At 40.0% G+C, this 24151-nt stretch overlaps 1 protein-coding gene across 1 annotated transcript in view; it reads right to left on the bottom strand.

Moving 5' to 3' along the window:
• Positions 1-24151, bottom strand: part of szt2 (SZT2 subunit of KICSTOR complex) — a 79388-nt gene that overhangs the window by 23767 nt on the left and 31470 nt on the right. The window contains exons 49-67 of the mRNA XM_088350409.1: positions 23407-23491; positions 23080-23259; positions 22691-22894; positions 22378-22583; positions 21628-21788; positions 18737-18834; positions 18529-18661; positions 16883-17013; positions 16680-16727; positions 16242-16390; positions 14918-15103; positions 7647-7902; positions 7382-7461; positions 5411-5536; positions 4170-4372; positions 3872-3968; positions 2749-2829; positions 2424-2498; positions 1879-1944 (exon numbers count right to left, since the gene is read on the bottom strand). Coding sequence (XP_088206535.1) covers positions 1879-1944; positions 2424-2498; positions 2749-2829; positions 3872-3968; positions 4170-4372; positions 5411-5536; positions 7382-7461; positions 7647-7902; positions 14918-15103; positions 16242-16390; positions 16680-16727; positions 16883-17013; positions 18529-18661; positions 18737-18834; positions 21628-21788; positions 22378-22583; positions 22691-22894; positions 23080-23259; positions 23407-23491 — 2565 coding nt within the window. The remainder of the gene's footprint in view (positions 1-1878; positions 1945-2423; positions 2499-2748; positions 2830-3871; positions 3969-4169; positions 4373-5410; positions 5537-7381; positions 7462-7646; positions 7903-14917; positions 15104-16241; positions 16391-16679; positions 16728-16882; positions 17014-18528; positions 18662-18736; positions 18835-21627; positions 21789-22377; positions 22584-22690; positions 22895-23079; positions 23260-23406; positions 23492-24151) is intronic.

The following is a 24151-nucleotide window of genomic DNA, read 5'->3' as shown; positions in this document are numbered from 1 at the left end:
GTTGAACAAACATCCTGCGACAATCAAACACTAAGTCCAATTGAAAAGTATAGCCTTTTGTAACACTGTTCCTGAATGATGGCTTGAGCTTCCATTGTACATCCAATGCAACAAAATTTAGAAACCCATCCTTCCTGAGTGTAACTTCTATCTTCTTTTTTCTCATTTAGCTGATTTATGAATTCCAATTGTTATGTTTTCATTTATTTCTAAGTTATGTTTGACTCGTGCTTTAAATTGACTCTCTTATGTAGCGCTTTCTATTAAATTATTTTTGAAATTCAATTGTTACCCCACTGGTAGAACAGTTTATGAATTTAAAAAATATTTTTTCTTATTTTAATAGACATTAATCCTGCACTTCTCGCAGGGTTTAGTTTCCAGAATGAACCTGTGATAGAAGTATTCTGTGAAGTAGAAAACTTAATTTTTTTAAGACTAATTACACAATGTCTTACTCTATTATACACTGAAACACAACAACAAACCCTTTTACAGGCTCAACCATTTGTTTACCAGATAAAAGTACACTATAAACGATTTTTTTTAGTTTTGTTACAAATATCTACTGTACCGTCAAATAAAAATAAGCAGGGAGACTGTTTAGCCAATCAGAATGCAGAACACAATGTAAGGGAAATGGCGAATACCCGAAAGCAAACATTATTACAGTGAGGGATTACAGTAACCCCAGTTTCTCAATTAAACTAAGAAAACTCTTCCTTACCAATGCCTTGTTATCGTATATAGCAGATAATTGTGCAAATTAAAAAAATATATCTCTACTAAGATTAGAAAAAAATAAGCACAACAATCTACTATCTACTAGATTAGAACATGTTTCATATTTTGTATACAGTACATGTTCTCAGTTAAAAAAATGTTTTTACAAATATGAAAGAGCTAAACATAAAAGCTCAATTTACTTTTGTCTGTGTAACCCGAACATTAACCCTACTACTACTGAGCCACACTCCCCAAAATATACATATTACTCTATAATAAAGCATTTTCTTTCACCCGTGTCTATTCTAAAATTGGTCTCAAAGAAGAACTGGTCCAGGTTTGAGAATAATTAACAATGCATCTCGCACATGCTCAAGAAGTAAGAAGTAAAATTTGGTCCCTTGGAGTCAAGGAGAGAATCGCTACGACTGGAGCAGAAACCGTGAACTGATAAGACCAACCTTTTGACATGAAAATGAAAACATGAACTTTTTGACCGCCACTTGTGGTGTTCCTGTATTTCAAGCGTGACAATCAAGCCAGCGTCATTGCGACTAGTCTCTAATCTGCAGCCTAAAATGGCTCCTTTGGTAGCCAAGTCAACTCCCGCCGCGACTTTGATAGAAAGGTTCAGTCTGAGGGCGCATCTCTCAGTGACACCACTTGTTAGCCGGAACTAAAAGCATACATGGGGTTCGGGAAGAGTCATCAAACCCTTTGGGGGACTAAGCTGCACGTCCAGGGAAACTAGGGTAACTGTTGAATGTTCGACATTTTATTCATGATTAACCCCTTTAAAGTAAATCGGGAAAAATGAAAGCAAACAAGCGAAGGGTAAGGATAAAAGGTCCAAGCAGGAGAAATGCTGCAGGAAGGCAGAAAAGAATGGGAAGGGATTACATCCAGCCGGCAACCAGGCAATCATAAAGTAGTTTAGCAGTTCAAAGGTTCCACTTAACCTTTGTCTATGTCACAGTTTAGGTAAATCAGGAGGTTCTCATTGTGTTTGTCTGCCAGCCATTCCCCCACAGGAGCAAAAGGAAAGATTGATAAAACTGGCAAGCAGAGCAGCGAGGTATGGGCAAAGAGGGGTTGACTGCTGCCCTCTGCAGCCCACCCCCGGGCCCTCGCAAAATCGTGGCCGGGACATACCGCACAATCAGAAACCTGGGCGGCATCTGGGAATGGCTTGCAACGAGGTTTGATGAGTAGGCTGCCCTGATGGAGAGATGACAGGAAGTGTGTGTGTGTGGTGGTCGTACGGAACTCATAGAACCTCAGTTACATTCGTAACTTTCAAAACATGGACTGGTGGAACAACATCACAGAATCCGTCTGGTCTCAGGGCAGGTTGCATAAAAAAAAGAACGATTTACGATGCTGTGAAATACAAGACATTCAAAAAAAAATCTGTATTTGATGAGCCACATGCTGCTTAACAAAGGTTATATACACACAATGAAAAATAAACAACTTCATAGCAAAAGGGGGGAAGTTTGCCAGGTCCTCGTCTTCTGTCGCATGATGTAATTTATGAGGCCCCTGAAAAGCACCGTAAGCACATCTGGAGCAACATGCATGGATGCCCAAGTTGTCAAGAGATATTACTTTACCCTGCACAGATTAAATGTCCCTAATCGGAAAAAAGGTAAACCTGCAAGTAGAGTACGTCCTGTGAAGAAAATTAAAATTCCTACCTGTGAGTTTACAGACTGTCCCATGGGAATGCGAGAACACTCCAGTGCATATTGCTTGACACAGAAATAGCAGCCCTACAAACAATAATGAATGATAATTACAACAATATATCAAAGCTACATAAAACAGTACAAAAAATATTTGGAAGATATACATTATTAATTGTACTCTTAATTGTTTGTGGCCTACATTTCCAACATGTTTTTATCTTAGCATTAGCATGAACGATTCTTGATGACAACTTTACCAAAGCATAGCTGTTGAAGGAATATTTTTTTTCCTCGTAATGAGAAATTAAAGGTGTTTGATTTTTTAAAATCATACCTGAAAAGCCAGCTCCATCAACACAATCCCGCCTGGCAATGCTCTCTGAAGATGGTAAGCTGTGGTGGCGGACACAGTTGTCTGACCAAAATGGACAGTGGAACAGAAAATGTTTAAAAAAGACTCAATCTAATTAATCATTACAGTTCTTTAAATGATCATCTTAAAAATAAGTTAAAAGTACAGCATGTAACCTTTTGTAAAACTTAAATGTATTCAGGTAAAACTAACCAGTTACATTATTTTACAATTGATGTGCAAAACACTAAAGGTGGAATAATCGTATATGTTTGCATATGAGCCTACATCACATATAAGCAGACTCCCTATAACTGCTTTAAAATTATCACGTATTAAAATAATTGCGTACCCCAAATATGAATGAAATGTGAACCTAAACAACAAAAGATAACGTGTAGCTACTAAATTATAATACACAGGTATTAAAGATAAAAGACAATTTTAAACCATCTACTCTACCTCTAAGCAGCGCTTTGATGGCAAACACTCACACCATTATTATTTTTCGCAATCATTTCCTTCCCGACTTAATCATCATAGTCTTTGTTTTCCACTTTTTCTTTCCTTAACTTTTACTATCCTCTTTGGCAACCATTATTATGGGCAAAAGGGCAATAAAATGCCCCAAATCACGATAAAGTTAGATGTGTTCCCCCTCAAACACAATGAAAATGGCGCCAATTGACTGAACAGGAAGAAGATGTTGGGCACGATACTACCATGGCACTCGAAATGGAAGCTGTGATATGGGGGGCTGAGCTAAACCGACGTTTTGCGGCTAAAAGCCAACCACCAAATTTCAGTATTGTATTTATTAGTTCTGAATTCGTTTGAAATTCAAGAAAAAAACAAATTACTCCTAAAAGGTTTTACTCAAATTAATCAAAAAACATTTCTTTAGATACTATTCATTTAAACAAATGGTAAATGTTCATCTATGATATAATAATATGGAAGCTAAAATTGTGCGTTTGTCCACGCTAAATCAATCACCAGATAATCAAACAACAACAAAATATTTTGAGAATTTTGACTATAGTTGTGTATTAGTGCCAAGTGATCATGGCATTTTGTAATGTTATGCAAAGTAGTGCTGGTTCACCTTGGGACTGTCTTCGCTCTTCTGCTTGACATAGGAGAAGGACATCCTGCCTTCGGACGACATAGAGCTCAACATGGCAGCGCGGGCGCGGGCGATGCTGCAATATGAAATTGGACACAAATAGAGAGATTAGTGGAGGTTTTGTTTAACTCCAAAAGAAAAGTGACCAACAATGGCTGGTGCTGGCTGACACTGAGGATGAAGGCTACAGTCCGTCGTTTGTCGTGCCCATGACCCTAATTCCGATAAACCACATATTGCTGGTATGAAGTAATGATAAAAGTGAGAGAATACTGACCTGCGAGCGGGTGATTGCGGGCGCACCTGCACCAGGATGAAGCCCAAGCTTTGCAGATACTGCACGTACTCCTGCAGAAATCCGCTGGAGATGTCCAGCAGCCAGGACTCTTCTTTCATCCGTCCGGGCAGCATGTCGCCAGAATCGCTGCTGTAGCTCCGGTCGCGACCCGATGCCGTCGAGTCGCTCGACCGATGACGCTTCTGCAAGACACGGTGAACGCTGAAAGTGCTATAGAATCGGGGTTGGGGAGTAACGGAATACATGTAACGGCGTTATAATAAAGGAAAATAGAAAAATAAATAAAATTGAAGCAAAAAGCTAAGAAAAGAGAAACAAAGTAAGAAGAAAGGAAAAAAATAAGAGAAAGTGGAAAAAAGTGGAAATTAAATAATGTTATTAGAGAATAAAAGAAGAAAAAAAACAAGAAAAATAGGAAAAAGCTAGGAAAAATAAACAAAAGAATAGAAAAAAATCTGAAAAAAGGGTTTAAAAAAATGTATAATGTAAATGAAAAGATCCAAAAAAGTAGAGAAAAGGCCAGGTTTTTGGTGGTCTCTTTGATTGGTGTTGCATTCGAATGAAGTCCAAATATATCAAGTCAATCTTGTTGCGAACATTGTACTTCCACTAAAAAATAGAATAGAATAGAATATACCTTTATTGTCATTGTTACAAAATGGGTTAACATATTGTGACAACGAAATTGGGCATGACACTCCAGTCTCACACATTCACAGTGAGGTAAAAAGCCAAGAAGATAAAAGAATGTGATGAAATACAGTTCTGTAGTACGCATACATCCCAAAAAATGCCAGTATTATGTAACAAAATATAATAAAAGAACAGAAAAGGGAAAATGCGATGGAAAAAAGAAATGATGATGCTGTTGCAGCAGCTCACACAGTGACACTTGTCCAACCACCCATGAAATACTAATGTTAATAAATGAACCAATAGTAGTGGACATATGGAACTCTGAATAGTCAAATAGTGCATGGACTAGCGATCTGACATGAAGCAACATGCAGAACTCCACCATTTATTTGAATAAAACCGGTTCCTAATATACCAATTATTATAGATTTTGTTGAAAATGAAACATGTTGCAAATGTTTGACTGCATTAAATGGCATTTTAAGGCTACAATTTCAATACAGCAATACAGTGAAATCATGATACCTTTGCTCATAGTTATTATATAGTCAGAATTGTATATCGGCCCATGCCTACTCCTGTACCTTGACGGGTGCCTGAGCAGCTTGTTCTTCTTGGATCTGCTTGCGGAAGAGAGGGTCAAAGAGCAGCGGTGTGGCGCAGTAGTGAACCAGCCTGGACGACTGCTTCAGAGTTTCCAGGTCGGCAAGCTGAAAAGATTGACAGATTTCTCTACTTTTACGCAAGAATTTGCAAGATTCAATTGTGAATTTTCTGAGCAATTAACGTAACATGACTTCGGTGAAAGCTTCATGAGCACTAATGTACACCGTATGGTTCAAAAGTTTGGGGTCATCATTTTGTGGTTACCATGAAAAACTCACTTGTTAATCAAATGAGTGGTCCAATGTCTCCTTTCCCCATAATAATGTCTTCATTAGTTGGCCAGTCTCAGATCTGGCTTTTTCTTTGATACTGTGCCTTGAAGCCCAGCATCTTGGTGTTGCTTTTTACAGTAGATGTTGACACTGGTGTTTTACGGGTATTATTCAACAAAGCTGCAAGTTGAGGTCCCGTAAGGCATCTATTTCTCAAACTAGAGACTAATGAACTTGTCCTTTTGCTTGGTTGTGCCTCCCACTTTTCTCTCTACTCTGGTTAGAGCCCCGTTTTTGCTGTTGTCTGAAGAGAGTAGTAAATATCGATTTAGATCTTCAGTATCTTGGCAATTTCTCACATGAAAATAGCATTTATTTCTTTAAGAAAGTTCTCTTTTTCATGCCATTAAGAAAGTTTAATCACACCCACACATGTGATGCTTCAGATAATTGACGAGCTCAAAGGAAGGTCAAATTCATGGCTTCTCTAACTCGTTTTCATTTCTAATCCTTCAAACTCAATAAGCAAACCCAATGTACTATTAGAACGTTGGAGTGCTGATTGCTGGAAATGGATCTCTGCACATGTATGTAGATATTGCTTTTAAAAAAACAAATATTTGGAGATAAAATAGTCATTTGCCATTTTGATAGTGTATTGGGTATATTTCTGATTAGTTTCATGTTAAAACACACTTATATTAAATCGCTAATAAATGATGTTGACCTTATATCCGAATTTATATCCAACTTCCTTTTATTATATCCAAATTCCTTTTACTATATCCAAATTCCTTTTATCTATTTATCTTTTTTAATCTTTTATCTTTTTTAATCTTTTATCTTTATAGCAAATGTGTAACTGGAGTGCCACGTCCAATTTTGTAGTCACAATATGTTGATCTTGGTTGTTGCATAATGCATGCATTTTGAACCATCGTACAGACACTTGGACTTGATGTACGTCATCATCTAAAACCTGCTGCATCTGTCAAGATTTTGGAACAGGAAACCGTCAACCGGGAAATTGGGTTTGAACTATATTTTATGTTGATGATGTTTGTGTATTGTCTGTTGCTGCCCTTGCAACATCTATTGCAGGCTGGTCATCCTGGAAGGGAGATGACCTCATGTGCGGCCCCTTCTCAACATTTTTTTCATTTCATCATGCTGAGGTTTCTAGTTTTTCCTTTCCCTCATGTAGGTTTTGGATCAGGGGAAGGTGCAATAATATACTTTGTTAGCTAGTGTTCTCTTTTATTGATGTTTACTATGTTTGTGTACTGTAACTCAATGCTAAATCTATTCCACCCTGGTCATCCTGGAAGGGGGATTACCACCTGTGAGGCCCCTTCTCAAGGTTTCTTTTTTCCTCACGCTGAGGATTTGAGTTTTTCCTTGCAAGCATGTAGGTTTAAGATCGGGCGATGGTGTAATTGTAATCCTGTGCAGTCCTTTGAGACATTTTTGTGATTAAGGGCTATACAAATAAATGTGACTTGACTGGTCTGCCCTTTGAGACTTCTTGTGATTAAGGACTATACTGTATATACATGACTTGACTTATCTTCATTGAAATAAGCTGTCATTTTTATAAAAAAAAATAAAGACATTTCTAAGTGACCCCAAACTTTTGAACGGTAGTGTACATCTGTACTTGTCTAAGGGGGAATTTACCGCGATGGGCATATTCGACTGCGCAGACCGCTGCTGCCACGTCACAAACAGGTTCTCGATCTTCATCTGTTTCTCCAGCTCTGCACACAAAAAAATAAAATACATATCATAACAATGATACTGTTTTTCAGAGATTTATGGGGGTTCATTGAAGGAATTACATAACCCTTTGCAAATGTTTCAATCATGTTATCAGTGGATTCGTGAATATGAATGGATTATTACGTAATGTAAATCCCGGCAATAAAATTCTGAATTTGCTAACCTCTCCTCTCTGCCGCTTTGATGTCCAAGAGCTGTCCGCCGTGCCGGGCAACAGCATCCCCGTCCGACAACGTCCTGATGGCGCAAACGTCCCTCAGGGCCTCGTCGAACGGCAGCAGCTCAGAGGGGAAGTGAAGCGGGGCCAGGCTCCGGCCCGAAGACGCCAAGCGACCTTGCTCTTTGCTTGCCAGTGGAGGGACGGGACTTCGGAGGAGCGTATCCGGCTCCATGGATGGACCCAGGAAGGGGTTGGGGTCCTAAATAATGAAGAACACAACTCATATTTTCTACAATTAAGAGTAATAGCACTATATCTACTCATTTGATGTCTATACAAAATGGACAACATATTCCATAAATGCAAACTTTTTCATGGTTAGGCTGGGAGTCAGCAAACCGAGGCTCAGGAGCTCTACAAGGATGCTAAGTGGCTTCCTGGTGCTTTTCCAAAATTATTCACGAGTTGAAAAAGACGGGATAAGGAAATAATTTTATTTTATTACGGGTTCTGTAGTAAGAGAAAAATTGCATCAAGACTTTTCATGTTTTCCAATGCTGTAAAAATGTGCAGAATAAATATTACATTTCGACTACTTTGGCGCATGGCTCCTGTGCTCGTACCCCATCAAGTACTTCAGTCTGAGGTCACTCGACAAAATAGCCATGGACAAACACACGATGAATGGTAAAACATCATTTATATGATTAGTGTGCACTATTGACCTCACAGGTGCGCCCGCAGTCACCCACTCGCACCTCACAGATTTTCTTCCACAATTTAGGTGCTTGCGAGAAGGCAGGTTTGCTGGAGATCCAAAAGTATTTTAATGAGCAAAATAAAGGGTTGGATCTTGTAGTGGGAAAAATCCGACTTCCAAACTTTCCTGGAATGCAGCATTAGACTCGAGCGTCACAATGTAACACTTCACTCCTAATTTCAGCATGGAAGTCACATGAAACGAGTAAGAACACAATCCTGTCATAGGCACTGTTTAGTAACAAAGTACTTGTTTTAATTAAGTTATTTTATTATTTGTTTTGTTGCTCAGGCCCAAGAATGGGTGCGTTGTTTTGGTAACAAAAGAGAAAGAAGAGGATGCTGCTGAGTTTTCCCCATAAACTGACTTGTTTGAAATTTGCACAAAAGTCAAACTGAAACTATATTACCGGTAATCAGACTTCATTTACTTAACCTTTACAAAAGGCTGCTGTGAGTTATTACGCTCATTTGTTGCCCAAATAAGGACCGTGCTATGCACATTCCATCTTGTTGTTTTTTTCAAATCCTCAAGATAAAAATGACATAAAATTGGATTTCTTTATTGATTTTTTTTTTTAAGCAATGATACATGCCATCATTCATAACAGTAGTGTCCGCAACTTCAAACTTTGCTACTCTCTGCTCAAATTTGTGTTTTTAGTCCAAGATGTCTCTTTCTGCGGCAGCACGGCGGTGCAGTGGTCAGCGCGTGTGGGGCACAGTTCTGAGGTCATCAGATCGAACCTTCCTGTGTGGAGTTTGCATGTTCTCTCCATGCTTGCGTGGGTTTCCTCCGGGGACTCCCGTTTCATCCCACATTATAAAATCATGCATGTTAGGTTAATTGGCCGGTCCAAATTGTCCCTAGGTGTGAAGGAGCGAGTGAGTTGTCTGTCCCTGCGTGCCCTGCAACTGGCTGCAAACCGGTTCAGGGTGTCCCCTGCCCACTTCCTGGTGATAGCTGGGATGGGCTCCAGCACACTACTACTACTACTACTGAGGATAAGCGGTGCAGACAATAAATGGATGGATGCACGGATGTCTTTTTCAACAATTTCGGTTGCCGACCTGATTTATAGTAATGTCTATACACAATAAACAGCACATTCAATTAATGACTATTTTTAATGGTTAGGAAATAAATGAAGTTATTGTAACCTGAAAAATTTACAAATGTGCTGAAAAACTAACTGCAAAACTTTAGCTGAGCGACAAAACAAAATCTGATTAAGGTAAGTATAAAAACTGTCGCATAAAACTTGACCCCAAAAAATTTTGGGGGTGGGGGGTGGGGGGGCAAACATTCAATTGCCGTTTTCATTTCCAAAGCCTCTTATAACAACATCAAAATGATTAAAAAAATATATACATTTATTTTTTTTGTTAGTTGCATCTTACAGGTTATATTTAAATGTGGTGATTTTATTTAATAAATGTGCATTCATAATTGATTCATATATAAACATTTAAAACCAAAAAGGTTGAGAAAAATTTTAATTGGAATTAAGGCAGAAGCTACAGATGTAAATCTGTAATTGTTATCTGAAATTCGCACATGATGCTTTTTGCGATTAAATATTCTTTAATGAATTATTTGTTCAATGCGGTTTGTTTTGTCTCAAATCAATCCAAATCGTAATCGCCTAAAGGATTAAATCGAAATGTTATGTTTGGCCGTATCGCTCAGTTCTAAATTATAATGCATCCTATTTCTTACGCATCCATCTGTAATGCTCCATTCCTTTTCATTTGTCCTGGCCCACAAACAAAGTTCATCAGGGAATAAGATGGTGACTTTTAATCCCCACGCTGGCTGTTTGTTGAGCAACTTTGGGGCGCGTTAGCTCAGCGGGGCAGCTCTGGGCTGACACGGCAGAGCGCGGCGGCAACGGTCCCAAGGCGGAAGATGTGGGAGGATGCGAGAGGAGCTTGAGAGGCCGTCGAGGCCACGGACGCTGCCCCCCCTCTTTCTCCATCCCCCTGCCTCCCGTCATGGGCATGACAGATGAACGCCGATTCAGGCAAATTTTCTGCTGCTCTGACTCTGCTTCCTGTCCGAGCTCGTTAGTGACGTGGCCGTGAAGGCCATCAGGGGAAGAGCGAAAGTTCTTTGTGCTTGGTAATTGGCCGCAGGGGGCACGCCGGACAGGGGGGGCACTTAAAGGGCATTTTGCTGGAAGATGCTGCTCCAGTAAATCTCAAGTAGTTACTCACAACATGCTACTTTTTCTTACTGCAAATTGGGTTTTGTTCATCCAATTCCTCAAAATAAAGGGCACTGCAACAGGCCTTTTCACTAGGGCTGCAACAACGAATCGATACATCGGGTTGGCAACAAATGACATCAGCGATTCGTTGTTGCAAGATTTATGCGCCACTAAACACATTAATTTAATGCAAATAAGTTTTGGGGATGTGCTTATAGTAGTAATTTGGTCAAGCAGAGGAACGCCTCAAGACCGTTTTTATTTAAAAAAAAAAAAAGTATCCTACGTATTTGCAGATGTATAGCAAACATTTGTATGTATTTTTGTTTTTTGTGTAGCTAAGGATTTTTCATTGTTTGTTATTTCCAATATTCTGTTGTTTTGTGAACTATTTTTCTATCCGTCTGAAATTGCAATATTTCGATAAAAGGATGAAATCAAAAATGTGTTTTTTCAATTCCGATTAATCAATTAATAAAATAATTGTAAGTTGCAGCACTACTTTTTACAATATTAAATCCTTCTTACAAATGCAAGACACAACACCCAAAACATAATGTTCGTGAGCTTTTTTTGGAAGTAAATACAAAATATTATAAAGGTCAAATTCTACATACATGCATATGTGTTTAAAGCTTCAGAAATTGGCTACTACAGGTATGTAGATAGGACTCTCAGCCCGGCCACCACCTCTTTGACGTGTTGCACGCTGGTAGGAGCAACAGATTAGAACAAACAAGCTCAGAGACAGTTTCTTCCCCAGGGCCCATATCACGCTAAATAAGCGCACAAAACTGCGAAAAACATGTATTCATCTTGCCAGTTGCATTGAAAGATGGGTATCTTATTTATCTGTTATTTGTTGCTGCAATGTTATTGCACTACTTATTCATTGCACTATTGTTATGATGCACTATTTTCATTGAACTGTTATTATGCCAGTCTCTAAGCCAAGGGTCTCCAACGTGGTGCCTGTGAGCACCAGGGTGCTCACCTAGGACAGCTGAGGTCCCCGCGGACCTGTTCTGAAAATGGCTTACCAGTGCTGGGTCATTGTGATTTTCTGGCAAAATGATTTGCTTTGTGAATGACTGAGCTATTAAACCCTATTTCCAATAATTAATCTAATGACAGCATGTTTGTTGTTATTTTAGAAATGCATAGCAAACTGGGTGGCCTTTGCGCTAATTAGAAACAAAAAGTATCTCTAGGCTTGAAAAAGGTTGGCGACACCTGCTCTAAGCACTACCGTGTAAATAATTTTGCCTATTTATTTGTTCATTATTTTATCTCGTTTCTCTTTTAAGTCTTTATCACGTGTTTATCCTGAAATGTCATGTCTAATCTTATCAAGTCAAGTCATGTTTATTTGTATAACCCTTAATCACAAGGAGTCTCAAAGGGCTGCACAGACCACAGATTATTGTAAACCACAGACTATTATTACAGCATCCCCTGATCTAAAACCTTCATGAGGGCAAGGAAAAGCTCAACATAAGGAAAATGAAGAAACCTTGGTAAGGGAACGCACATGAGGTAATCCCCCTTCAATGATGACCAGGCTGCAATGGATGTTGCAATAACAAATAATACACAGATATTGTCCACATAAAATATAAGTCATTCATAAGCTATAGAATAGAAGTGTGTTTTAAGCCGATATTTAAACAGTTCCACTGAGGTTGCAGATCGAATCTCAGGGGGCAGAGAATTCCATAACATCGGGGCCCGAATGGAAAACGCTCTCGTTGTTATCAATGCCAATAAAGACAATTCAATTTAACTGTTTGACTTTATTAGCCGCCTTAATCATTGAAAGAAAAAAAGTCAATCATCACTAATCTTTGATCACTATTCTGGATTGTTCTAACAAAAAGGTGTTTCACTAATTTTATGACAAAAATAAAAACGGGATTTTTTCTTGCAAGGTGGGGTGTGATAGAAAATAACTGAAAAGATATTCAATTTCTTTCTCAAATAAAATAAGAAAAATCGGCCTTAAAATTAACTAAACGCTCTCATCAAGCAAATGGTAAAGAGTTTTGCTAATTTTAAGAAATATATTTCCTGTTAATATGAGAAATAATTAAAGGAAAACAATCTGTCTTCTAAATTAGGCAAATTTTTTTTGTTTTAATTTCTTAAACGTTTTCTTCTTTTACTAGAAAAACTAAATATCTTCAAATTAAACAGGAATACTTAAGCTCTTATCCCGTATGGAGACATTTATATTTTTGTAGTCAACTCAAAATGCATTTTACACTAAACCAAACACCACACTTGCCTATTGTAAGTTACCCCATGTTTCAGATTATTAAAATGTATATATTTTTTCAGTACTACAAAACACAAATAACATTTTTTTCCTGTTTTTTCACCTCACATTGGTAGAATTACTCCAATACAAATGTATCAAAGCAGCCCTGACCAGTTGGGTTTTTCGTTTGACTTCTGAAATATCTATATATAAAAAGTAGCTTGTCATTTCGTATTAATTAGAAAAGCACTGGCTGCATATTTTGCTGAGGCGTTCAGAAGAGGAAACAATGAAAGCCGAGCATAAAGTAAAAGATGAAATCGATTCATTCCGAAGCAAATCTCTGCACAGCATTTCTATTTGTGCTGACTCATCAATAGAGCGGGCTCATTTCCTTGTCAGTTCTTTTATGCGATATGATGATACACCAAGCGAGACCAAACATGACATATGTTCTAGCTGCAAGAAACGATTGGGAACGCTGAATAAATTACATGTCATGAAGCCAGAAGTTTGAGAGTCCATTCTATGCATCTGTGAAGAACAGGGGTTGGCAACCCAAAAAGTTGAAAAAGCCATATTGGACCAAGAAAACAAAAAACGAATTTGTCCGTAGCTACGTTTAATATCCAGAGTGTAGCGTGATTCCCAAATTCAAAATCATACAAAATGTGAGAAAATAGTTTTTGCACACGATTGGTATATTCAAATTATTCTGTTTTGTCTTTGACTTCCTGAGCTGTGATGTCATGTGAAGCACACTAGCCCGTAAGACAATGCTGAGAAGCACCAGTCAAACAATGACCTCCAGTTTTAAAAATGTCCACTGGTTGTCGCCAAAAGCCACTCACCGTAGCTGTATATTAAGAGGTAAGATCGGGCCTAAAAAAATTCAGCCTAACCCGTCCCGCGGGTACTTAAGCTCGGACCAGCCCGAGCCAAACAAAATAATTTAATTTAAGGGACTGAGCACACAAAAGATAACCCGAATTTTCATATTTTATTTGTGAGGACTCGGGAAGAGATGGGTTGCTTCTTCAAGCACGCAGACGCGGGGTGCCTTGCGCGAGAAGGGGACGGAATCTATTGCACGTAAAGAATTGGAAACAAAGAACTATGACAGGCGAATAATTTTTTTTTTAAAAGTCAGCAAGAGAGAAGCCCGGCCCGGTCTGAACCCGGACTTAATGATTTACATTTGAGATCCGACCCAGGCCTGGGCTTAAAATCTTACCTCCAATACTGTGTAAATGCTGACTACCATACTTCAAACAAAGAAAAATTGTGGAAACTCCCATCCGAATGTATATTTTTTTTTAAATAGAAGTCTTTGTTTAAGGCAATATGATTTTTAATCTTGAGTGCCAATTCATCACGACATATGATTTTTAGATTGAGATTTAAATTATTATTTTGAGACAAATCTTTTCATTAGGTTCTTCCCATTAGAATTTACCACAGGGAAACCCTACCCTAATTTTTGGCATGGCCCATAACAAAAGTCCGTCATTGATACATAATCATTGCACTAATACACATTTAATAGTGCCCTGTTTAGGTGTCGCATAGACCTGTCTTCTTTAGCACAACCTGTAGGGGGAGATGACGTTTTATAGGTCAATGCTGTACAAACTAATATACGCTGGCGTTATTCACGAAAGAAAAAGAAATGGAATGGCAAAGCGAAGCCACCAGAGAGCAGCGTCGGCGTCATTTTTTAGCAGATTTGTTGAGAAATATGGCAACAATTTCAAGCATTTAAAGCACGTCACCCAAAATTCAAGCACTATTTCAATCCTTGAAAATACGACATTACAATTCATTTTCAAGAATTTCAAGCACCGATACAACCCCTGCATTTAGGACTTTCTTTTCGACTGAGAATAGATTTGACTCCCTGAGGCAGAAACAGCTGCACGCATCGAGCTGCGGGAGCTGCCGCCTGGTGTGGCCTGTTAAGCAGATGCTGCCTTTACAGGTCGCTTCCACCTCAACTGGCAGCAGCGCCGGCAGACGTCCAACCAGTGACAAGAGCTGCAGCAACTCACCCGCTTGGAAAGGATGTCATGGAGTGGCGCGTCCGAAAAACAGTGGTGATGGAACAGGCCCATCTTCTGGCTCAGCAGGCAATGCAGCACGTGGGCTCGGGCGTTCTGCCACCTGACCAAACGCACCAGCTCGCGGTTGAGTGAGGCGCCCAGGTCCACTGACCAGTTGTAGCTGTACAGCATCACCTGCAGATGGATGACATGCAGTGCGTCAAGTTGAGGTAGTGGTTCCCAAATAGTGGGGCGCGAGTGCGTTTGACATCGGGGAACTGTTATTTTACTTGCACCCTCACCACACGACGGAGCAGTGTTTAGTTTACATGGTGTAGGGTGGTGGGTGGATCCCTTAACAACTAGGTTCGTAGGGGCACCACTTCATGTGGTGTGTCTTGGGCAAGCCCAGCCTGGTGGCGCCCATCCCTCTCTAGGCCAACAAATGTTTCCACACAGTTTCGAACTGGGTGCCTTTCGCGTGTTACACTTCACTACGGACATGGCGCCTCCATATAGCATACAACACAAAGTAAGAGCATTCAGTATGAGCCAGAGGTATTGACACAATGCAGAGTGAACCCCCAAGAGATCCCATGAAAAAAATATTCAACACAGACAAGTAGACAGGCGGAGAGAAACAGGGTGGAGAGACAAACAAAAGTTTTTTCCCGAAAATGAAAGCTCAGACGAGAAAATTTGTCAAAGCTGACATAGGCTTCTCTGCGACCAAGCAGCGAGACGAGCAAAGACTGGCCTTCTTGCTATGTTAAAAATGTTGGCAGTGGGCAGCATTAAGCCAAATAAAATAAGCTGTCAGTTAAATACATTACACTTCTTCAGGCACTCCTGTTTTTCTCCCACATTCCCAAGATATGCATGGCAGGTTGTTTGTGAGAGAGAGAAGAGAGAAGAGAGAAAGAGAGAAGAGAGAGAGAGACTGACTGCCTGGCACTAAGTATATGCTGTCCCCTGCCAAATGTCAGCTGTGATGGGATGAAGTAGCTTGTAAGGATAAGGTGTTTGGAAAATGAATGATAATCTCTTCGATCCAGATTTTTGTGCCACCAGAAAGTAATGGTTGTAAACATATTAGGTTATGTGAATGTTTGGGCATGATCAAGTATGTACATTTGAGGATAATAACTTTGTTAAGCATTATTTGTTTGCCATCTCATGTATATCATTGTTGTATACAACTGCCACCGAGTGACCGGGATGGATCTGAAAGGGCAGCACAATGGACAGTGACGGAACACATTCATTAAGTTATAAACGCGGCATGTCTGTTGAAAACTTTTGTTATGATGTGGTCACTGTCTTTTCTTTTTACCTTTTTGTCCAAAATGCGAATGAGAAGGAACCTCTGGCGGGGAGCTGCTGTCGACGCCCATCCCTGCTGCTGGCCCGAAAGACTGGCACAATCACCCTGTTGCTGCTGTTGGACCTCCGAGGCTTCAAAGCGCTGGAGACCCTTGTGAGCTGCATAGAGTCAGGACAACCAATGTAAATGTAATGGAGGCTTTCATTCAGCAACAAATAACTGTATAAAAATACTAAATGATAGCGCTAGGGTATTTTCAGATGTTCTGAAAATCTTTGAGCGATACTAACGTGACCATAACAAAAAGTCGAACTTGGGGTTAATAAAAATGATATGAAATGGAAGTAGAAAAAACAATCGGGCCATATGTTTATGATGTATGTCAAGGTTTTGGAATGTAGGAGCCGCCCTCTTCAAAATCGGTATCGTAAAAGAAGTCATACTTACGTATGAACCTATTAGGCAACACCATGTTTTCCTCGTCTAAACTTTCGTCTGCGGTTGAAACAAGATGGAAAGATAGGACGGATGTAATTCATGAGACACGATACAAAGAAGACATTAAAGAGTCATGTTAAGATGTGCGTGTGTTGAACACAAAGAAATGAACAGGCAGCCCAAATGATAATAGGATGTGTGGCTGAGTTCACCTTGCTCTCCACTACAATGCCATTGCTGGAAGTTCCTCCCGATGACGATGAAGCTGCGGGATGCCTCCGGAGGGCGCCACAGGTTATGCAGTGCAGACAAGGGAACAAAGACGTCTCCTGATACTGGACAGCTGGAAACATGCTTTAAGTCATTATTGGCGCTCCCAAAATAATATAAGAAAGTTTAAAAACTAAACAAATGTAATCTTCGACACTGCCTTCTGTCCGTAGTTTTTTTGTTTAATGTTGCTACTTAACTTTATATTTGAGTGTGACACTCTTTTATTCATTTCTTTTTTCCTGCGTCATTTTCGGCTTTTGCTAAGGGCAGTTTCATGGAGAAAAACAGTCAACTCTCTATGAACTCTTAAGAATTATTATATAACTGGTCGTGGAAAGATTGTGCAACCAGTAAAGGTCAAGAAGCCCTGATTGTCGAAATCTGGTGATGTGCTGAGATTGGAATTTCCTCAAGATGAAACCGTAACGCAACGAGAGTGTGTTCAGACGCTGTGCTAATTACGAGCATTTGGCTTATGGTAGATAAGAACATTTTTTTCAGGATGTCGAAAAAAAATTTGATTTTTTTTTTTACTGTGTGCCGTTTTTTCCGAGTACAGGGCATTACTGTAGTTCTTCTTTCTGCCACTACCGCCGCGTGGTGGCGCTGTGAGAGCATCCACCCAAAAAAAGAAATCCAGCTTCTGCTTCCTAGTTTGTGGGTAAACATATTACTGTAGGGGTACTGTATCTCTAGCGTGCTAAGAACGTTGACGTTTTTATTGTTTAATATCTCGTATAGTTGGTGTAAAGTGTAAAGAAGAGGTGAGCCGTTTCTTTTGAAATAAAAGTGGAATAAGAAAGCTTGATGCGGTTGAGAAAATGGTCGGATCTCTTTTTCCATTTTTTACCACGGAGGGTGACCTCTTGAAGCACATCTTCTTAAGTTAAACTCAACTTTATTTATTTTTATAGAGAATATGATTTAATTTTTTTTTTGTACAAAACAATACAGGTTACTTATATAAACCTTAAACATACTTATAAAAACCTTAAACATACAAAATATAGCACTGAAGCAACTTACAAACAAATTCAACTTACAAATGATCGTCTGGAACCTATCTTGTTCGAAGTAGGGCAGCGTCTGTATATATTAGCCTCCCACCATTAAACACATCTCTTCCCTGGCCAGATCATTCAAGACCAAACTGCATCATTTGCCTCTTTTTCATCAGCATTCTCCAATATTTGGCATTGTCGGCAGGATATCAAAGCACCAAAATTTCGATTGCACCCTGCTGTTCAGCCAAATTTTTCGGGCCAAAACAAAAGATTTCTTACAATTTTGCATCGAAAGTTTGGTGAATTCAAAGCATGCTCTAATAAAAGGACCTGTTCTTGGTGGAGAAATGATCCGCCCGGAACCAGCCGCTTACACAGAGTAGTGTGTGTTTTTTTATATTGTCTTGAATCTACTTAAACAGAGATGGCTGGTATCAATGTGTTTTTTCTTAAAGAGAATAACCGGTTTGAGTGAATTAAAAGCTAGCACCCAGTCGGTTGGGATTCACACGTAGGTCACCGTTGTGTTGACAATCAATTTAATTGTCTCCTGTGTGGAACAACTTGTGACAAACACAAACCTGGTCTGGACAAAAACCTTGACGCTAGTGTCGGCAGCCAGTGATCCCACCAGATTGACCACCTCAGCCAGGATAGATGGCAGCAAGAAGTGGGATGCCACATTAGCTGTGCACTGCTGAATTGACGGGCAGCCTGTGAAAAGCAAAAGGAAGCTCACATACTTAATTTTTGAATTACAAAAGTGACTTCATGGCAAGAGTTGCATACCCAGCTCGGCCATGAAGGCAAACCAGGCCTGGCATGTGAGCTGGTAGATAGGATGAAGGGACCCCATATTGCCCTCCTCCAGCTGGCAAGCTTGTCTTCTGAAAAAAATAAAGTGGACATAAAGAGTTCAAAAGAGATCTCCTAGATTTTGTAACATGAGATTAATTTATTTGATCAATTCTAATTGATAAGTTTACTTTACTCATGTAAAATCTTTTGGGTAATAGGAGCTGCAGCCAAGCTTGTTGACACTTTAACAGCACTAACTTGTTTATTCATTTACACATAATGAGTGGATTTGATTGATTTTTTTAGAGACAAAAAATTGTTAATTTGATCAAATAACTATTTGAGTTCATACTCACATTAAAACATTTATTTTCACATTAAATATTGACATACCAGTACATACAGTATGTCATTCCCTTCACATTTCTGCAGAGATTTTATTATAATGTTTAATTAAACAGCACAGAAGAAACATCGCTTTGACACAATGAAAGGTAGTCCGTGTAAAACTTATACACCAGTGTAAATTCATGTTTTCTATCAAAAACCTCAATATAGCCACGAGTGGCTAAACCCCCGATAACTAAAGTGATTACAACCTAAAGTGAATGATCCTGAAATTTCAATACTTTGTGTGGCCACCATTTTTGCAGAGGCACCTTAATATTCCTGGGCATGAATCTTACTAGTGCCTCAAAGGTTGCTACTGGAATGCTCTTCCACTCCTCCATGACAAGCTGGGGAATATTTGAGACATTTTTCTTCTCCACCTTCCTCTTGAGGATGCCCAAAAGATGTTCTCTTGTGTTTAGCTCTGGAGGGATTATTTGCCAGTCAATCATCTTTACCTTTAGCATCTTTGGAAAGGCTGTGGTCATCTTAGAAGTGTGTTAGGGGTCAGTGTCATACTGGAACACAGCCCTGTGACCATGGTTCTAGACGAAGGGGCTCATTCTCTGCTCCAGTATTTCCCAGTACATGGTTAAGTTCATTTTTCCCTAAATGGATTGCAACTGAACTCCTTAACTCCAGTTGCACTAATGCAGCCCTAACCATGACATTCCCGACACCATGCTTGACTGTAACCCCTTTACTTTCAGTGCAGCAAACTCTGTCCAGAGGTTCAGTGAGGATCTCTGAATGATTCAATGTTGATCTAAATGACTAACGATGATAAATGGAATCCACCTGTGTGCAATCAAGTCTCTGTATAAATGCACCTGCACTGTGATAGCCTCAGAGGTCTGTTTAGAGCGCAGAGAGCATCATGAAGAACGAGGAACGCACCAGGCAAGTCCAAGATACTGCTGTGGAGAAGTATAAAGCTGGATTTGAAAACAAAAATATTTTCCGAGCTTTAAATATCCCAAGGAGCAATGTGTAAGCAATAATATTGAAGTGGAAGGAGTATCAGACCACTGCAGATCTACCAAGATTGGGCCGTCCCCCTAAACTTTCAGCTCATACGAGGAGAAAAGTAATCAGAGATGAGGCCAAGGCCATGATCACTTTGGATGAACTGTAGAGGTCTACAGCTGAGGTGGGAGAATCTGTCCACAGGACAACAATCAGTTGTGTACTGCACAAATCTGGCCTTTATGGAAGAGTGGCAGAAGGAAGCCATTTATTTAAAGATATCCATAAAAAGTGTCGTTTAAAGTTTGCCACAAGCCACCTGGTAGACACACCAAACATGTGGAAGAAGGTGCTGTGGTCAGTTGAGACTAAAATCGAACTTTTTGGAAACAATGCAAGACGTTATGTTTGGCGTAAAAGCAGCACAGCTCATCACCCACAACACACCATCCCCACAGTCTAACATGGTGATGGCAGCATCATAGTTTGGGCCTGCTTTTCTTTAGCAGGGACAGGGGAGATGGTTGAAATTGATGGGAAGATGGATGGAGCCAAGTACCGGACCATTCTGGAAGAAAACCTGATGGAGTCCGCAAAAGTCCTGAGACTGGGACGGAGATTTGTCTTCCAACAAGACAATGATCCAAAACATAAAGCAAAAGCTACAATGGAATGGTTCACCCAAAAATATATCAAGGTGTTAGAATGGCCAAGGCAAAGTCCAGACCTCAATCCAATTGAGAATCTGTGAAAAGAACTGAAAACTGCTGTTCATAAACGCTTTCCATCCAACCTCACTAAGCTCAGGCTGTTTTACAAAGAGGAATGGGCAAAAGTATCAGTTTCTCGATGTGCAAAACTGATCGTGACATACCTCAAGCGACTTGCAGTCGTAATCGCAGCAAAAGGTGGCGCTACAAAGTATTAACTCAATGGAGCTGAATTATTTTGCACACCCACTTTTTCGTTTATTTGTTAAAAAAGTTTAAAATATCCAATAAAGTGTGTTCCACTTCATGATTGTGTCCCACTTATTGTTGATGCTTCACAAGAAATTTGTTTTATATCTTGATGTTTAAAGTCTGAAATGTGGCAAAAGGTCACAAAGTTCAAGGGTGTCCAATAGTTTTGCAAGCCACTGTATGTTAAAGGCAATATTGTGAGTTTTTTTTTCTAAGCTTAAATAGGCCCAGCCTAGAAGTTTGATCTGATGTTTCTGCCATTTCACTGCTAAAACTCATTTGCATTTTTTTAATCATTCTCTCTATCTATCTATGTATTTTTGTTTTAAAATAAACAAATTGTTGACATATTCCATGCCAAACATGAAAATCATTTCTTTCCATTATTTGTAAATAAATGTGATGGGCTTAGAAAATATCCCTTATCAACCGTGATTATAATTTGAAGAGTAAGCTACAAATATAGCCTGAATGGTAAAGCATAGTACTTAAAAACCAAAATAAATATTTGGCGTTAACATTTTGAGTTTGACATGCTTGTTCTAAGTGTGCGACATTGTGTACCTTTGTGATTCTTCTAGCTCGCTGAGCCTCTCTTGTGACCACTGCTGCTTGACACTGTCCGTCTTATGCCGACGCCGTGCAACACGACCCTCCTCACCACGGTCAGGAACAATGTCGTCCGTGGTTTTGGGGGTGCCCAATTCTGAAGAGTCAGGTTTGCTCTGCAGGCACAACATTATAGCAGGTAAGGATGTTAATCAAAGCAAGTAAAGGAATTTGACAGTTTTCCTTTGCTACATTGTGCTTTTAAATAACATGATACCGATTTCTTTTGGGAATAACTCACACTTTTTTCAACCTAAAAAGGAACTCAAAGTATGGGTGTGCGTTATACATGAGGTTTTGCCGTATTATCGCAAAACATTGGTTGTAACAGGAATCGAGTCCAGGGAACAGTGGTGAAAGTGCCGAACTCTAACCACTGGGCAACAAGTGATGTCTATTACATGAAAAAAGGCATTGGGCTTCATCTTGCTATCTTTAGTCAAGGTACCAGAGTTGAATGTTAATTTTGTTGTGAACTTTAAATGATATAATTACAATAAACATTGTCACTTATTTTAGAAGAATAAAATGTCTGTTACAGTCAACCAAAAAGGTTGAGCTGAGAAAAAGTGAAACAAAATGTTATAAAGATTTCTAATAATTATGTAGGTGTGTCCTACATGGATATACGCGCTACCTATCAAACAATGTTCTCTCAGCGGGGTAAACGGGAGAACAACTAATGAAAACTGGCTAATGATGTACCAGAATATCCCAGAAGCTGCGGCGCATGTTTTTTCCAGTAGGCGTTGTGGACTCTGGTGTACTGGTTCCTGTAATGCCAGCAGTGCCGCTGCTGTTACTAGGGTGCGCCAGGTTGATAGGTGATGGGCTGCTTTTAAAAACCCGGGAGCCGCTACGCTGACGAGGAGTGTCCTTTAAGTCCTTGGCCTCGGGCAGACTCGTCACGCCTGATAATTGGACAAAAAATGTCATCTTTAAAAAATGTTTGTGATACTGTCCCATATGCAGTCTAGTGTTTTGTTCTCAGAAAACGTTGTGGTCGGTTGTATGTCACCTTTGGGGAGGTCCTTTTGGGAGGCTTGTATATTAGCGTTGGTGTAGGGCAGGCAGAGAGCATTCGGCAGCACCCGCAGCTCACTCAAAGCATCGCACAAGGCGTGGCGCAGTGCCCCCTGCAGCTTGTCAGCCAACTGAGCTGGGCTCACGTTGCCCTGCTCCCACACGTCGAAGCGCACCAGCAGTGGTGTTGATGCTACCTCTAAATATTTTTCAAATCAATAAAATAAAGAGATTAATTAAGTCATGAAAAAAAGTATTCTGGTAAAAAACTGAATTAAAAGTTACGCTTCATTGTCCCAATAACAAGATTGCACTATAAATAACATAATGTACTGCATTCCAAAGAAGAAGGATTTCATTACAGAGCATAAAACATTCACTCACCTTGGTTGGAGCTATCCTTCACAGTATTGGCTTCAATTCTAAGCACAGTAGTCAAGCTGTGAAAGTGTTCGGGCTGCAGAGGGGTGGAAGAGTTGTCGGTCTGCCTGACAAAATCTTGGGCATCGGCCTGAAGAGGGTGCCCCATGGCATCCACAAACGACAGAGTAATGCAGGCAATCCCTACGAGGTTAGGGAACATCCGGTAAACAAATGCTGAATTTGTTCAAAGTAACATGTTTTCTTTGTGAGGTTAAGATTAGATCCCCAGCAATAATTTGTGCCCTATATTGAACAATATCATTTGAATTAAAATGAAACATGCTCTACCTTTGCCACCTGTGCCCTGACCTCCAGGTTTGTTGTAGAGATAGATGTCGCTGTCCGCCACATCGCCAGTCGAATGAAAGCAGTGCTGAAAAATAACAGATTATTCTAATTAATTCAGTGAACATAAGTTGAGATCAGTTGATAAATGTGTTTATTTACTTCTTCCAAATTGACATCATGTTTAGGATAAACTTTAACGCAGCCATGTAAGGCGCTAACCTGCTTATTGGGGGCATTCGGGGTTCAGTGTCTTACCAAAGGACACTTCGACATGTAACACGGAGGAGCCGGGATTCGAACTGCAATCTCTTGATTTCAGATTCAGATTCAGATCCACACCACACAGAGATACAGCTGGTCAGGATACTCTCTATGGTGCCCCTGTAGAATGTGATGAGGGAGGGTGGGGGCAGGCGGGCTCTCCTCATCCTCCGCAGGAAGTACAGGTGCTGCTGTGCCCTCTTAACCAGTGATGCAGTGTTCACGGACCAGGTGAGTTTGTTTGTGATGTGCACCCCTAGGAACTTGATGCTGCTGACAACCTCCACAGCCTTGTTGTTGATGAAAAGTGGGGCATGGTTGGGCTGTTTTTTTCTGAAGTCGACAATGATCTCTTTAGTTTTGTCAACATTCAGGACCAGGCTGTTGTCCCTGCACCAGCCCACCAACTGCTCCACCTCCTCTCTGTAGGCCAGGTCGTTGTCGTCCCTGATGAGGCCCACCACTGTTGTGTCGTCCGCAAACT

The sequence above is a fragment of the Urocampus carinirostris genome, chromosome 12 (genome assembly GCF_059441175.1).
Source record: "Urocampus carinirostris isolate Australia breed hairy pipefish chromosome 12, RoL_Ucar_1.0, whole genome shotgun sequence".
Taxonomy (NCBI): domain Eukaryota; kingdom Metazoa; phylum Chordata; class Actinopteri; order Syngnathiformes; family Syngnathidae; genus Urocampus; species Urocampus carinirostris.
This window is presented reverse-complemented; position numbering and strand designations above follow the sequence as displayed.